Genomic DNA, 18,030 nt, shown 5'->3' with positions numbered 1-18,030 from the left:
TGAAAAACTTTTAAACTTACGTGTGAAAAGGTTAAGTAAGGTTTAGATTTAAATGTGTCTTTGTTTTGTTTTGAGTGTATGGTCAATAAATAAAGGAATTAAAAAGATGGGCACAAAACCTGTTTGTCGCGCCCCACTTGTCATGTCTCTATTCCCCACCAGTGGGCCGCGAACAGTCCCCACACTTTGAGAAATGCTGAGCTAACTTAACAGCTAACTTAGCAATGGGGTACCTCCGTTTGGTCAGGATTTTTCCTCTTTTTGGCTGGTGTCGACCACCAATGAAAAATCGTTGTCTGGCTGCCTTTCAGTGTCCTTTCAGGGGGGGGGGGGCAATTACGTGCATGTACACACAGGAATATATCATATACATTCTGGGACGACTTAATTTTGAGTTAAATGGAAAGAATGTCTATGTATATTGGGTGAGTTTCTCCAATGTCCGTCCATGCCACATGGCCTTTCGTGCCTGCCGTGGGAGAGAAGTTGAGTTGATTAAGATCTTTTTGAAACTCACAAAGGAGCTTCAAGGTTTTTTCTGTTTAGCCTCTGCCCGGCCACTAAAATGACAATGGGGGAAATTCGATCCAGACTCATCGGCACATGAAGAAGTCCAAAAGGTTAAAAGCTTTCTGAAGCTTAGAACTGAATCGGTCATCATGATTCAGTCCAGATGCTACAGCTCCTTTGACCAGAACAATACACAGTCGTCAAATTAATAATTACTAGGTCTAAGGAAATAAATGCCATAGCAATTATAATGTAGATAATCTTCACTCTGCAATATACAGAGTATATTCTCCTCCTGTAAATCAAAAAGATTGAGAGGCAACAGCTACTTACATAACCAAGCTTGCTCCTGGGATCAGCCAAGTTTGGGAATAGGGAGATGATTCCCTTCGCATATTCTTCAAACATCGGGTAGGGCTATCTACCCATTGTAACGTTTTCCCACACTCGGTTTGTGCCAGACAGGCTTTCTGTCATTAATTTAAGGTTCAGTTAAAGAAAACGTACAAAAATCTTGTGTGGTCTGATTTCTCTTTCACAAAACCCGTCACTTAGTGAGATAAGGATTTACACCAGTAATCAATACATAATATATGTAGTAATAATAATACCCATATAATCACTCTTAAATAGAACACAAACCATTCAATACGACAGGAGACATATAATTGCATTCAAATTTGTATATTCACAAGATGCACAATTTCACGTATTTCAAAATTGGCTTTCTTTAGTTAGAGAGAAAAGAAAAAAACTAAAATTTCGTTCAATAATTGTCCAGCCACAAAACAGGCTACAAAAAAGAAACAAAATTAGTCCAGTTCAAAGGACAATCAATAATTCCAACAGTAATTCACAGCAGAAATAGTTCAAACAGTCAGTGGGAGAAAAATTCTCTATCAAAAATAGTCAAGTCATGTGAAACAGTCATCCAGTGCAGGCTAAATTGTACTCACAACTCCTTTTTTAAAAGTCTGGTCCACATTTTCCAGTGCCCTCTGGTGGTAATGACGGGCACTCTCACTGGTGATCGTGACAATTGCGTACTGATACCTTTGTATTAACAATGAAGCCAGACGTGAACAGTCACGGATTGCCATCTTGTAATTATGGTTATGACATGGCGTGAATGCAGCATTAGCTAGTTTTTTTGGTTCAGGAGGAACTGCCTGCTGTTTGTTTGTGGTGCTCTGTGACTGATGTCTGTCTACAGCTGTGCATAGCCTTACAGAACTTGTTGATGACGTGTGATTGCGCAGAGAAATGGAAATACATATGTTGACAGGCAGGTAGGACATCGTTTTATTGCATTTGGACAAACAGTTTTCTATTATTGATTGCTTTCAGGATGTGAAGAGCGTTTCAACCTGAATAACAAAAACCTTTATGGAAAAAAAAATGCCTACCCTACCTTTAAATCTTGGGGCTGTGTCTGAAATTGCCCTCTCTACCATTATATAGGGCACTATTCGAGGAGACAGCCATTTGTAGTGGTGTCCGAAACCACAGTGGACGTTATCGAGTGCACTTTTTCAAGCCCACAATGCACTGCAATAACAGGTGTACAACTGATGTACGCTCAACGGCTAGAGAATACCCATAATTCAATGTGACGTGTGAATGAATGAATTCTCGCGTCTGACCAGAAGATCATGAAGACCAGAAGACATCTCAGCTGAATCATACATACATACATTTTCCAAACCCCTGATCCAATGTGGCTACAGCGTAATATCTTACAGGTGTAAATGCCTTAAAGTTAAATTAGAGATACATCTTTTCATTACTACTGAAGCTGCCAATTCGTTAAGTTTTAAATGGTCAAATAATGCATTTATTTTGGATTTATTGTCAGTATGGGCTCTCGGTTTACATGGTACTTTTTTCTGTGTGTGTGTGTGTGTGTGTGTGTGTGTGTGTGTGTGTGTGTGTGTGTGTGTGTGTGTGTGTGTGTGTGTGTGTGTGTGTGTGTGTGTGTGTGTGTGTGTGTGTCCGCCACCAACAAAGACCATTTTTGACCAAAGAAAAAAAAAACACTATTAATGATTTTAATATTTTGTCTAGTTTCAGAAGTCTTGTATATAATGAAATTTTGTGAAAATAGTATTTTTAGTAATAGTGAGACGTGAGTTAATACATTGTGTACATTAATTCGGGTACTGGTGAGGAACCTGGCTCACTACACATTGGGACATGACTATTTCCAAAATGACAAAATTTTGTAAAGCGTTACTACTGGTATTTATGAATAACAGCAGCATGTTGGATTTTGCTTAACGCTATTTAAAGTTCATTACAATAAATACTTTGGTACAACATTTCAGCTATAAATGAATTTATAAATGGTTGATTGTGTTCACCATTTCGGCCCACTGGCCCTCTGGCCTTCCAGCGCGCTCCCAAGTATATTTTGGTTCAGAGTTATATACATACATCTTCTTCCAAAGAAGGTAACACACCCTATAGATAGTTTTGGGTAAAGGTCTTTTATCATGTGACTTCTCGGAATAGAATTTTCTGCAGCAAACAACATTCCATTCAAGGTCTTTCACATACACAGAGGAAATCCAAAGTCACAGACAGAAGAAATAATTGTGTCCAAATATATAGCTAAATTACTTGTTTTCTAAATAATAAAATCTTCAACAAAATATAACTGATTAATGGTATTGTGTATTGAGTTTGCTTGTGTGATTTATGTTTCATGCTTCAGAATCTCTATTAAATGAACATTCTGTATTGAAACAATAAGTAAAGCGGGGCCTTGTCTTGTTATATAGTACTAAAACTATTGTATAAAACAAGACATTTGAATTGTAATACAAAATATTAAAATATATACAAATATATGATGCTTGAGAGTGTAGAGAGACTTAGCAGAGTTTAGCTTCAACCCTTTTTATTTATCTATCAGTTTATAGGCTTTAAAATGTAAAAAAAAATATGACCCAAGTAATATCAATAATTGTTGAAAGATTATGAAGGTATAATGAAAATAAATCTTGGACAATCATAATTTTTAGGCATTTTATACCTGTTTTCAGGTATTGTTAGATTCAAACTAACTTTGTTTGTCTACGTGTTTTAAAATGAGAAAATACTTGTTCAATAATGAAACTAGTATTAAATCTGCTTTATTAATTTGTACACTCTTTAACTCTATTTTTAATAATTATTATTATCACATTTGTATTTTATCTTATTTATATCTGGAATGAACTGGTTTCTTCACCCAAACTTTCCAGTTTTTTATTTAAGACAAACTTTGTCATCTCTTGTATTATTATTATTATATATTATTGTATATATTCAATGTGCTCTTGCGATTCTAGACAAAGCAGTGTAAGAACAGGACTTTTAATTCGGTGTGGTGATGTGACGTCATAAGGCCGCGACGCGCTCCTGCATCTGTTGTGATTCGACTGAAAAAAGGTTTGTGTTTAAAGCATTTAGTATTTAAACAGATAAAAACCGTTCAACAGACTTTAAAGATCGACTATTGTTTAATATTAAATGAAACACAGTGCTTTATCTTACATGTATTTAAAGCGCATCCACACATGAGTAACACAAAAGGTGCGTCTCATTTCTCGGTTTATGATAAACACGAATTCGGTCACTAGCGAGTAACGCTAGTGATGGAGAAACTGAGCTTTTAAAACTCAGAGTCAAATGATTGTTTCGAATCGCTTGAATCACCGCAGCTGTTGAAAACAGTGTAAATGCAACAGAAACACAAACGTGTAATGAGAAATTAAACAAACCAATAGAAGGGTCATTTCTGGGATTCAGTAATATTTCAACTTGGATTTTTGTTTTTTAAACTAACGTTACATATAATTAATTTTCTACCTAAGGCAGTAAAGACCTTTTTTGGTTTATTTTTGTGTTAGTCCTGTACATGTCAGGTCGTAATAAGCAAGAAATGCTTTCATTTTTAAATTTCTTCCCTATTTTTACCAAAAATATGAATGTGACAAGGTTGAGAATAGTGTGACGGGGTTGAAGACTGTAACCGGGAGGCATTGCATTCAATTTTATTTTTTTAAATAATTATCATATTGTGCCCTTCTTTCTGAGTCAACCTATTTACATGCACAACACTGTCTTTCTGCTGCTGCTTGGCTGCCGTTTCTGATATAGGATGCTCGTCAATGTTTAAGTGGACGCATTACATCAAATATTCTATTTATTAAATTATGAGTTGTCATGATTTTGGTAAGTATATTTTCACTGAAACCATGACTATTTTATATATATGTTTTTTTAGTTCAAATTATTCATAAATTAAGTGAAAAACTCGACTTTGTCACAAATTTTTAACCCTGAAACAATGAGAAATATACAGATATGTGACAGGGTTGAAGTTTTTTTTGTTGCACAAAATGGCCACTGTTCCTTGTGTAGTGTAGGAAAGTAAACCATAAATCCTATGGCATCAATGAAATAAGTGCATTATTTACTTATGGATTAAAATAAATTTTTGAAAAATAATCATTCCAACTTAATTTTATGTGATGGGGTTGAGTTGTTAAGCTTGACAGTATCCTCCCTTGACTATAATAGGCCTCAAAAATATTAATAAAAAGTATGATACAATATTCTGCAACACTGTTAAAAAGACCTGGATGATGTCATTTCTGGTAAACGTTGTCACATGGCTGTAGTCTAAATTATTAGAGAATAGTTGGTGTAACGGGGCTGAGTTCAGACTGAGACATCACTTTATAGTCTGTTGTTGTTGTTTTTTTTTTTAAAGGAAAAAGTAACACAAATAAATACTTTAAATATTGTCAAAAAAAATTAACTATGCTCTAAGTACAAATTCAGTGAAGTGCCTCAGGGAGATGACAAAATGCTTTGTGTACAATAGAAAAAAGACATTATTTTAATGCAATTTATTTTATTCATTATAATGGACATACTAATGTATTGTGAAAAGCTTTTAATATTTTATTTTGGAGAACCACCACTTTAAAAAGTCTGAGAGGCTCAAATATTACCAAAATCCCAGGAATGACCCAGAACAGGTTTTCATGAAAGTGCAGGAAAATGAGCAAGAAGGCTGCTGGCCGCACACCGAATTCAGTACAAACTACAGATCAAAACAGCTTTTTTTATTGCAGTGCAAAAAGTGCAAAGTGAATTAAAACCAAACAAACAGGAGCAAAAGTTACAGCACACTGCTACCTCCAGTGCTCACTCTGCAATAAACATTCAGCCTTTTGTGGGTAAATTAGCAATTAGGGATCATCAGCTGAAATCAATTATCACAAGTACAACTCTATCACAGGTGAAGCTCCGAGTCTGATAATTGGCATGTGGGACAAAATATTACAGGCATTCAATTATAGCACAACAACAAAAAAGAGTATCAAAAAACAATGCATGTAAGACAAAAAAACACAGAAAAAAAAAACTTTACCAAAAAAACCAGGCAAGTTCTAGTTCTTCATTCATACCATCAGGGAATAAAGGCTTAATTTAACATTAAACTTAACATTAAAGAATGTTTGGCAGACTTAAAGTGGTGATAGATTGGGGATGTATCATCCTGTCTTTGAATGGCACTTGTGTGTTCAATGATTCCCGTGCGCAATGCACGTGTGGTTTTGCCTACATATAAAAGTGAACATGAGCAGATGATAATATAGAGTACCCTTGCAAGTAGGGGCGGGCAATATGGCAAAAATATATCACGATTTCTTCCAGGAAAATCACGATTTTAGCACTATTCTTTTTCATGTTGGTTTTACTATTTTGCAAGTGACTGGTTTAAAAATACCGACATTATTTTGGCTTTAATGCTCAAAGCTTTACGTAACAAAATATAAAATAAAAAAGAATTTCAGACATTTAGGCCAAAGTGGCGAAGATGATAATCTTTGTCATTATTTTCTTTATTAAAAAATAAGAACAAAGATAAACATTACACATAGACAAAAAAAAAAGAAATAAAAAGTGCTTTATTTTTTCAGCTACACTAAGTGTATTTAACAGTTACATTCAAGAAAGAAATTAAATGAACAAATATGAAAATAAAACAGAAGAATCAATGTATAATTTATACAGTGAAGTCTTTTAAAGCTACTATTACATTTCTCTTTCAAAAGCAATGAGTGGTTTTATCTTTGTGTTTTGTTGTTTTATAAACATTAAAGGAATAGTTCCCCCCCCAAAAAATGTATTTGTCATAATTTACCCTCTCAAGTTGTTTCAAACCAGAACAAGTTTAAATTCTGTTGGAAATAAGTTATTTTGAAGAATGTGTGTAACCAAACAGTTGCTGGTCCCCAGTGACTTCCATAGTATATTTTTCCTACTAAATAATGACAGAATTTAAATGTTTGGGCTAACTATCTCTTTAAGGACAAGCAGCAGCATGTTTACTATTAGGCTACTGTCACTTTACCACCAGCACGCGACGCGTCTAATATACACGCATATGACACGAACCAGATTTTAGCGCAACAAGACTTGAAAGATAACCTATTCCAGTAACCAGGCACTGTTTGACAGGCTTTTAGTGCGCTTAGGGTGTTTGTGCTCAGAAAAGCACATGTTAGAACAGCACATCAGCACAAGAATGAAATGTTTATACGGCAAGGCTTTAAAGCACATGTAAATAATGAACCTTTGTGAATATCAGTATCCCGTGAATGTAACTAGGATACCTCTGTGTTAACATGATGTGGATGTACGTCTCATTGTACAGTATGTTGGGATGGTGGCGCCAGAACTGCAACTAATGCACTGTAACACGATACGACGATATTTCTTCAAAGGAGATTGTGGAGACATTTTAATCGTCCATAATCAAAAATCGTAATATCGCACACACCTACTTGCAAGTAATCAATTGTCTAATATTGTATGTTTTGTAGATGGATGTATGAATGATAATTTTTTTTACATATTTAGTGCAAGAAACATGTAAAATGACCCTGGGCATCGACAAGAGTTGTCGGGAGAAGAGATGTCTGTCCGCATGAACAAGCTTGTCCCTCAGACTAGAGCTCCTAGAACAGTGGTTCTCAAACCTGTCCTGGAGTTCCCCCAACCATAGATATAATATAGAGCTAGACGCCCTATTGGCCGCTGGGCGCAAGAAATGCGGCCGCCATCTTTAACCGGTCATACTCCTAGTTTCATGCATTGCAGCAGTTAAGATGCTGAGCACTGTGCAGCATATTCCTGCTCAAATCGGCGGACCAGTGCAAATACGGCTCGGGAGATTACTTTTCACAAGTAAAATTTAACATTACCGTACTGTTGGTTGTATTTTGTGAATAGGATATTTGGGTAATTCCAGCGTTATGGATGTGACATTTGAACTCATAATGACAGGTGAAATGTCTCAGAAAAAAAAACTTCTTACAATATTTAAATTGGAAATGCATATTCTCAGAGCACCCAATCTGGGGAATAGACGGGCAAAATATGTTTTTCTAAAATATATTTAAGCACCCCCAAAAAAGGAAAATATGCATGTGTTATGGATGTGACAGAAAATGACAGAGTTTTTGGTATACTGTTCGATTTCCTTTAAAGTCTGTTAAGTTTTAAATCCAATGTATAAATATTGCTATCCACATGATGAAGGGGTCTTAGCTGAACATAAAAATATCAATGTTTAAAATATATATATTTTTATGAAGTGTATTATGAGGAAAAACCAACGTTATGGATGTGACAAAAACCCTGTTATGGACGTGACGCGTCTGAAATGCATAGAATCTGTTTGGAAAATCAACAATCAAACCATCATGGCACTTTTGTTGACGCACAATGGCTGTGTTTTCACATTATGAAGACTGTTTGAAATGATTCTGAAGATCTCCCCCAATTATTATAAATTAGTTTTTTTTTTAGCCTGGATCTTACTGTACATCTTAATTCAATATTTAAAAGTATTGAAGTATTGGTTTTTAGTATCATCTTACCATTTTATCCATCTGTCGTTGTGGTAGGCGTTTAGCTTTAAGATAACGCTATCTTCGAGCTGTCATAACCTGAGCTTGAATGACAGGAAGCGCGAGCGAATTAGAGGGCGCAATTCCGCGTGCAATTGCAGGACGCCTCTCGACTAGGACGTGAATAGGCTACTATAAACACATAGACGGAACATTAAAGCAGAGACTATTACGGAAGAAAGTCAAAATTAAAATACATTAACAATTAATGTTTGTCATATAGGAGTTCAAATCACAGGTTTCCTCCACAGTCAGGTGAACCGATGGACATTATTATCCGTAGATGTGAGTCACTAGCAATCATGTAACGGCTACGTTTTTTGTGTCTAAATGATCGCACGGTTTTCAGCCAGTTTATGGATTTTAATGCACAGTCGCGAGTCAAAATCATCACATTTTATTTCGCTTAAAAATGATTTGACAAAATAATTGACACTCAATATTATTAGCCTATTATTATTATTATTATTATTATTATTTTGTCAGCGTGGTCGTACCGAGCCTCTAAAGTGACGTGGTGGTGGAAAAAGCACATACAGATTACACAATCAGAGAGTTGCCTATTTCTTTTCGTTTTGATCTTTGCAATCTTTCTATAGATAGGCTATATTACTGAGAGGCATACATTGAGTTTCTGTTCAGTTATGAGACGCGCTCAAGTTTACGTGTTGCAAGGGATCGCACCTCCATGCTATATTTGCATATTTATTAAATCCAGGCAATTGGTTGATGAGACTTTGATTTAGAGTTAAAATACAATTTATACAAAACGAAATTCACTTTAAATAAAATGTTTCTACAAAACAAAACTTGAAATGAAGTGGCCAAAATCATTTCTGTCTCGAAACAGATCACAATAGTCATATGCATGATTTAATATGAAGCGTCCGTAACGGTCACGTCCGTAACGCATTATTATGGTTGTTCAGAGCAAAGTAGTGAGATGAATTGTCTATCCTGATAAGCATAAACATAATTTAGCTTTGTGAATAAAGTTTCAAGTTATTTGCATTTATAATTGTCATATTAAATAAACTAAACCTTTAAAACGTTATGGACGTGACAGTGCACTGAAGCGTCAATACCTCTTTATTATAGCCCTTATAAATTCAACAGGCAGTGCTGTTATGACCAAATTAGTATATTTATTTCTCAGGCATGCCTCCATCTTTCTGCAAAATGCTTACTGTTAAAATAAAGTTTAAAAAGGGGGGTCTTTGATACCTTTTTTTGAAAGCATGAAATATGGCTGGTTGAAAATGTAATTTAAGCGTTGTTGCTCACCTCATATCTGGTGGATAAACAAGGCAATTTTCTTAAAATTTTTGTTAAAGCACATTAATACAGTATATTACAGACCTAAATGGACAACTTAAAAAGGGTTTTTTTCTTTTGGTTAATTTTATTTTTTCATGGTAAAGATGACCTTTGCATGGAATTGCCCATTACCAGAGAGTGGAGAAGGAGCAAGGATCTGGGCTTTTCCACTGGGCTCGTTTGCTGCGGTCCGAGCCCGAGCGCGTTTGTTCCCGGCGCCCCCCGCAGCGTTGGTCTGGTTTCACACTCAACTTGATTCTATCGAACTCTGGTGCGTTTGCGTGCATCTTACGTCATTGCAAACGTGCACGGCGCATGATAGAAAACACGACGCGGGTCAATATATTGTGTTTTTTATTAATTTGGTGCCATTATTCATAGCTGAGTAAACAACCCAGGTTAACTGTGTGTGTGTTTCGCATAAGCTGTTTTTCCGCTGCTTGCAAATGGACTCTTTTGAGGAGACAGTGGATTTCCATTAATTTGTTGCCCTGATTGCACGCACTATGCGCGAATACACTGCAGACTCACTCTTGCTCGTATCCAGGGTAAATCTTCATCCCTTACGTGTGTTTTATTTAACTAAATACATCATAATCGACTAAAACGCATGCGCAGGATACTTTACTTCCTGAACAAGTGCGCACCCGAGTCCGTGTAGTTTTCACATACACGCGAATCGCAGCACGGTTCGGGAGCAACCGAGCTCAGACCACCTCCTCCAGGTAGTCTCGGGTTCGGTACCCCAGTGCGCACCCGGGTCCCATGACAGCGTTCACATTAGCGATTTTTCATGCGAACCGTGCCCCGTTCCGAACTAAACTGCCAGTGTGAAAGCCCCCTTAGATTACTGTACTGAAATCGTGGCCAGCTAGCTAGGCTATGTTTACTGCACCGGTCTGTGTTAACCCGGCTATCAACTGAGACTTGATAAGTCATATTCCATAACACTGACTTAGATTACAACTGACACAATAATACTATAGTAGAAATAAAACAAATATTACTGGTATAACATTGGCCTGCGAATTTTACACAAGTGGCACAGACTGTATTATCAGTGTTGGGCAGTCACTACTTGTAGCTTAACTAGTAATTTAGTATTTTGGTGGTAGCTTCACTATTTCGTGTGTGTGACAGAGAGACAAATATAAAAAGATTCAAGTAGACTCTAATATAATATAATCATATATTGTTTAATTGTCTATGCCCCCAACACTGCAAGTTTTCTTTGTCTCCCTAATCAACACACCTGATTCAACTCATCAGCTCATTATCACATGGGTTAATGAGTTGAATCAGGTGTGTTTGATTAGGGATACAAAGAGAACGTGCAGTGTTGGGGGTACTCCAGGACAGGTTTGGGAACCACTGTCCTAGAAGACACAAAAAGTGGAATGAATTCAATGACTGAGGATCGCTTTGAATAATGTGCCAATGACTCTTAATATTCATACTAATGTCATTACTCAATGGACTATATGTGGATTTGAAAGCACATGAGAAGCTCTTCTTTCTATTATTTGTGAAAGTTGCTTTCTTCTTGTGCATGTAAAATACAAACTTTCTCAAGTGCAGTGTCGAGCCACTTAGTAGGATAGTAATGTATAGATAGCATGTACTTCCTGATGAAACAACTCAATCTCTCTTTGGAACTGAGCAGTAGCATCTGCAGTCAATTAATCTACAAATCATTAGATGCCTAATAGAAATATCTTGTACCTATATAGAGGGAATGCACGTGACGTCACCGTTGGCCGGAGTGACTGCGGTAACGCCCACAAGTGGCAAAAAGACTGAGCGGCAGCATTGGTTTTCAGTGTGAATGCTGCGGAAAAACACACAAAACGCATCTAAAACGGGAAAGAGCTTTGAAACTGACTGAACAACTAGATTTGACAAGAAATATGAGGTATATTTTTACAGACTACCGAAAGCTACAGAACAGAGAAGCAAATAGATCGCTGCAATTCATAGAAACAACTGGACTCCAGGCAGCGAAAGGTGGATTTGCAGTTATCACTTTTGTGTCAATATGCTGAATTTAGTGGTAAAATCATTCTCTATATATTGTATTGTTATATATCGCAGTGACAACTCATCAATCAAATATTTACCACTGTGTATTCTGTATAATTTGACATTTTTAAATAAACACTGACAAAAAACTATACAAGTTTTAAGTCTCTAGACGATATGATGATATATATATAACATTGATAAGTGATCACCTGGATTTAGACCTGCCTATTTTGAATTTATATAAAGCATTCACAGGCAAATTTGCTGTATGTATTTCCCTGGTGTCGAAATCAGGCACATATAAATGTCAGGAAACACGATTCCTGGCTGCATGTTAATATCCATGGATCACTGGATCTTTAGTAAGTTGTAATGAACACTATATTGAGTCCAATCTTTAGTTTAAACTGATAATCGTTTGTTTTACTTGCGTTTTCGCAGTTTCCCCTATTAAATCCAGTCACGCAGCAGCTCTTCTGCCACTCAGTCCGGCTGAGGGGGGCGTGTTCCGGCGGGAAAGTGACGTTAATGCATTCCCTCTATAGGAATTTTCAATACAAATTTTTTGCTTTTATTAATTTGAAGAGCTAGTTTTAGTGTTTTTGGTCTAATCAGGTGATTAAGTCCATTAACTCTCTCTGACGGACTCTCTTACCAGTGCACTGAACTAGAGCGGATTGAGGCACACTCAGAGATTTATTGTGGATTTATTTTTCTTTCTGTTTATTATTCTCATCTTAAACAGGACAAACACAGAACAACTCCTGGTGAAGCGACTGAGATCAATGTGACACTATTATAAAGATGGCGTTTATTAAAGAGGAGAGTGAAGACATTAAAATTGAAGAAACATTCAGAGTGAAACGAGAAGGAACTGAGGAACAATCAGGTTGGTTTCATTTTCACAGCTGAACTCTGTCATTTAAATTGTGTTCTAATAGATGTCATGTTCTGAGAAAATGTTTGCTTGAAAAACTGATCGATGCGCAGATGGTTTAGCAACATAAGGTCATGGCTGAAATTACTGGCACCCCTGGAACTTTTCCAGAAAATGCACCATTTCTCCCAGAAAAGTGTTGCAATGACAAATGTTTTGGTACACACATCTTTATTACCTTTAAGTGCATTGGAACAGCACAAAAAAGCAGAAGAAAAAGTGCAAATTTTACATCATTTTACACAAAACTCAAAAATTAGGTCGGACAAAATTGTTGGTACCCTCAACTTAATATTTGGTTGCACTCCCTTTGGAGTAAATAACTGAAACCAACCGCTTCCTATAACCATCAACAAGCTTCCTACACCTTTCAACTGGAATTTTGGACCACTCTTCTTTTGAAAACTGCTCCAGGTCTCTCAGATTTGAAGGGTGCCTTCTCGCAACAGCAATTTTGAGATCTCTCCATAGGTGTTCTATGGGATTTAGATCCGGACTCATTGATGGCCACTTCAGAATTCTCCTGCACTTTGTCTCCAACCATTTCTGGTTGCTTTTTGAGGTATGTTTCGGGTCATTGTCCTGCTGAAACTCCCATTACCTCTGACGTAGACCCAGCTTTGTGACTCTAGGCCCTACATTAAGGGCCAAAATCTTTTGATAGTCTCCAGATTTCATGATTCCTTGCACACAGTCAATGCACCCAGTGCCAGAGGCAGCAAAAAAAAAATAGAACATCCTTGAACCTCCACCATGTTTGACTGTAGGTACTGTGTTCTTTTTAGGCCTCTTTCTTTTTTCTGTAATCAGTAGAATGACGTGCTCTGCCAAAAAGCTCTACCTTAGTCCCATCTGTCCACAAAACGTTCTCCCAGAAGGATTGAGGCTTACTCGGGTACATTTTTGCAAACTGCAGTCTGGCTTTTTTATGTATCTGTGTCAGAAGTGGGGTTCTCCTCGGTCTCCTGCCATAACGCTTTTTCTCATTCAGATGACGACGTATGGTTCGAGCTGACACTGATGCACCCTGAGTCTGCAGGACAGCCTGAATTTGCGTGGAAGTTGACTGAGGTTGTTTATCCACCATTCGAACTATCCTGCGTTGCATTCTTTCATAAATTTTTCTCTTCCGTCCACGTCCAGGGAAATTTGCCACAGTTCCATGGGTTATAAAACTCTTGATTATATTGCGCACAGTGGACAAAGGAACTTTAAGATCTCTGGAGATTGACTTGTAACCTAGAGATTGTTGATATTTTTCCATAATTTTGCTTCTTAAGTCCTCAGACAATTCTCGGCTCTTCTTTCTCTTCTCCATGCTTGGTGTGGCACACACAGGCACACAACACAAAGGTTGAGCCAACTTTTATACACTCTAACTGGCTTCAGTTTTGAGTTCTATATTGCCAGCACCTGTTACTTGCCACAGGTGAGTTTAAATGAACATCACATGCTTGAAATGAAATTATTTACCCACAGTTTTAATAGGGTGCCAATGATTTTGTCCAGTCAATTTTGGGAGTTTTGTGTAAAATGATGTCAATTTTGCCTTTTTTCTTCTGCTTTTTTGTGCTGTTCCAATGCACTTAAAGGTAATAAACGTGTATACCAAAACATTTGTCATTGCAACACTTTTCTGGGAGAAATGGTGCATTTTCTGGAAAAGTTCCAGGGATGCCAATAATTTCATCCATGACTGTAAACGGTATAATGGCTCAGGGTGTCACGATTTCGATTTTAAATCGAAATCGATCGAAATTAATTCACAATCTCAAAAATCGAAATAAAAAATGGAATCGTCGATGCTGCCACGCCCCATGTCGCGCCCGTGATGGAAAGTTCGGATCGTTTTACTGACTCTATTGTTCAATCTCGTTCATCAAAATTAACTAATCTTTTTTCTAGTCATTTCAGGGGCTTTAAATGTTATACTTTTAACAGGCAAATTCCCCGAACACATCCAGCTACGCAATCTTTATCATATTCTGAATTAAGAAATCATTACAATGACGTCAAAAATAATTAACAGGGAACATTAAAAATTACTTGACCTTCCGAGTCTTTTGTTCATTTGTCGCGTGACAGTCACGTGAACGACTCATCACGGCGCAAAAAAAAAAAAACACGTGTTGAAAGGCTGTGAGTCCTCTAACTTAGATTCTATGCCCGAGCCCGAACTTGGTATTTCCCATCACTATCCTCGGGCCGGGCTCTTGATCTATAGACGTGCACTCCCAGCGCAATAGAGTGCGGCGCGGGACTAGATTTGATGGCCGAGTGCGAGCACGGGCGTTAATGCACTCACTCTGTGTGTGCGGGAGAATAAAATGATTCGCAATAAAACGATTGCGACTCCCGCAAACTAGAAATATCTATGAATAAAACATATAAAAACTGATACATTTTTATTTATCTGTTGCAGAAAAGCAACAAGAACAACTAAAACAAAATAGAAACGATTTACAGGCCAGAGTTTTTATTTATATCATGTTTGCAGCGTTGAGCGATTTAGCCAATCACAGACATATGTGTTGATTTCTTGAACACAATGGCCAATCAGAAGCATTTAAGATAGACTCTCCTCACCGCTCAAAACGAACTTTTTGTTCAGAGCTGAATTCTGTAAGCTGTCAAATCCTCTAATTATAACAAACAAAGTGTAGGCTATATATTATGAAATATTCATTGTGCAGTCAGCTTCATTGATAATAACAGAGATGTGTGAGATTGCGATGAACTGATGTCAGCTTTTTAGGAGCAACAGCAACCTGTGCTTAAAAAAAAAAAGAAGTAAAAATCGAGAATCGAATCGAACCGTGACCTTAGAATCGAAAATGTAATCGAATCGAGGATTTGGAGAATCGTGACACCCCTAATAATGACAGACACCGAAGGACTCGCTCCGTGATCAAAATGTTTGTTGGCCGGTTTGAATAAGTCCAATGTCACAGTACTGTACAACCTCTGCTGGTGCTGTTGGTATCATGTGCAAACAGACTGAAGCCTAATGATATCACTTTTCGTGGTCTTCACAATATTATGAAAAATACCATTGTGTTTGAAGAATAGAATTTGAAGAAACAGAAAGATATGCACGTTTTATTTTTAAAATGTTTTGTCAGTTGAATTAAAAATACAATTTAAACGAGAATAACTGTTCTCTGAACAGTATTTAGGACAACAGTAAGTAGGAGTAAAGTAGATCAGACAGATATGGAGGTGCAAGACCATTTAATGCCTTAAACGTTAGAAGTAATATCTTAAAGTGAATTTGTGATGCCACGGGTAGCCAGTGAAGGTCATGAAGCAGAGGATGATAATGTGAGCTGAACGCCTGGTGGAGGTGAGATCTTTTGCTGATGAGTTTTGAACATACTGTAATCTTGCAATAATTGTTTTGGGCAGACAAAGAAATAGAGCATTGCAATAATCTAGATGTGATGTGATTAACCTTAAATTAAACGAATTTTCATTAAATGAAACCTTAATTCATACATTAGAGTGAGAGAAGATCGAAGACGTGCAATATTACGAAGATGGCAAAAAGACACACATCTTAAGCAAAACAGTAGGTGTAGGATCAAGCTGGCAGGATGTGGAATTAGACTTCACAATTAGATCATTAATGGCAGTCAGAGTGAAAGCAGAGCGAGAGTTTGATGAGTAAATCCGGGTGCACACTGGGTCGTGTATGGTATGAAAAAGGCATACAATTTAATTTGAAGATAAATGCAGAAACCCTGTTCTGGTGTGGCAAGTGTTCGGTTTCGGTTCATCTTTGAAATGCGTTTCAGAAAGAAGGTCACAGAGACGGAGACTTCTTCTTTCGTAGAAAGCACACCCTGATTGTTTTCTTTATTTTACAAAAGCACAAAGTTTTGTTATTGTGAGAGTACACAAAAATAGACCCTTTACAGTTTTAGTTTATTTATGACAAAAAAATGGGAGTATTTTAATGAAAAAATGCATGTGATCGTGCGGTTTAATCAACCATCAACAAGTTTAATAAAGTTGTTGATTAAATTATTATCGAAAATTACTTGATTGGCTATTAATTGGGATGTGTGGGATGAAAGAAGACAAGGGGCGGCGTAACGGGGACTCGTACAATTTATTAATAAAAAAAACAAAACAAAGAAAAGGTGCGCCACATGCGCGTTCACCGTAGTAAGACTACAGCACAATATAAAGACACTCTTTCCCACTGGACTCAGCTCTCAGTTCACTTTTATCAAACTCTTCCCGATGTGTAAACTCAGTCCATTCATAAAAACTCTTTCCGATGTGCAACTCAGTCCTTTTGTCAGCCAGCAGGTCGTGAGTGTTCGTACGAGTCCCCCAGTTCTTCTCTCTCTCGCTCTCTTGCACCAGCCAGCTTATATGCGGTCTCCCCACGCCAATTACTGCAATCAGAGACAGGTGTTCGTCATTTTGCACTTGACCCACTTACTTACCGCTCGGCTCCTCCCTCAATCTCTCGCTGCAGACTCCGCAAAACCACGCCCCCCTCATCACATACCCCCACCGCCCGACTCAGGCCGAGGAGCCATCACCCTCTATCTTCTAAGACAGGACTGCACCCATCCCCCTGTCCGACGCATCCGTCTGCAGAATAAAAGGGAGAGAAAAGTTAGGAGCCTGTAAGAGCGATCCGCCACAGAGAGCAGCCTTTATCTGGGTAAAGGCCTGCTGACACCGCTCCATCCACTGGACGGTATCTGGTGCATCCTTTTTAGTTAGATCAGTCAGCAGGCTAGCGAGGTCCGAATAATTAGGCACAAACCTTCTGTAGTATCCCGCTACCCCCAGGAACTGTCTAACCTCCTTTTTGGTCTTAGGTCTCGGACAGGTCGCAACTGCTGCAGTCTTATCAATTTGGGGACGCAGCTGTCCAAGACTCAAGTGGAAGCCCATATACCTAACCTCCACACGCCCAACCGCACATTTCTTTGGGTTGGCCGTGAGCCCAGCTCCTCGCAGCGCCCAGAGGACAGCCCGCAAATGCTGCATATGATGCTGCCAATCATTACTATAGATGATAATATCATCTAAGTACGCAGCGGCATATGCAGCATGCGGCCGGAGAATTCTGTCCATCAGGCGCTGAAAGGTTGCCGGAGCCCCGAACAAGCCGAAAGGAAGAGTGACTTATTGGTGTAATTTTATTTTAACTTCCTGCTCAGCTACTGTTCGGACGCTCTCGCTAACTGCTCCGCGCTTTGCTCTATCGCATTTATATTTCTATATTTTATCTACTTATCTCATTTTATC

The 18,030-nt window shown here is 37.7% G+C and overlaps 1 protein-coding gene across 2 annotated transcripts in view; it reads left to right on the top strand.

Annotated features, from left to right (window-relative positions):
- Window positions 1-3,864: 3,864 nt before the first annotated feature.
- LOC143718573 (uncharacterized) overlaps window positions 3,865-18,030 on the top strand; it is a 36,095-nt gene continuing 21,929 nt past the window's right edge. The window contains exons 1-2 of one of the 2 annotated variants that reach the window (XM_077209590.1): window positions 3,865-3,942; window positions 12,568-12,711. In XM_077209590.1, the coding sequence (XP_077065705.1) occupies window positions 12,627-12,711 (85 nt within the window). In that variant the 5' untranslated portion in view covers window positions 3,865-3,942; window positions 12,568-12,626. Of the gene's footprint in view, window positions 3,943-11,089; window positions 11,284-12,567; window positions 12,712-18,030 lie in introns of those variants that run through there. The other variant, XM_077209591.1, reaches the window with a different exon arrangement.

The sequence above is a fragment of the Siphateles boraxobius genome, unplaced genomic scaffold, assembly GCF_051911475.1.
Source record: "Siphateles boraxobius isolate OS27281-9 unplaced genomic scaffold, OSU_SipBor_1 61, whole genome shotgun sequence".
Taxonomy (NCBI): Eukaryota; Metazoa; Chordata; class Actinopteri; order Cypriniformes; family Leuciscidae; genus Siphateles; species Siphateles boraxobius.
The sequence above is the reverse complement of the archived record's forward strand: the minus strand, read 5'-3'. Positions and strand labels throughout refer to the sequence as shown.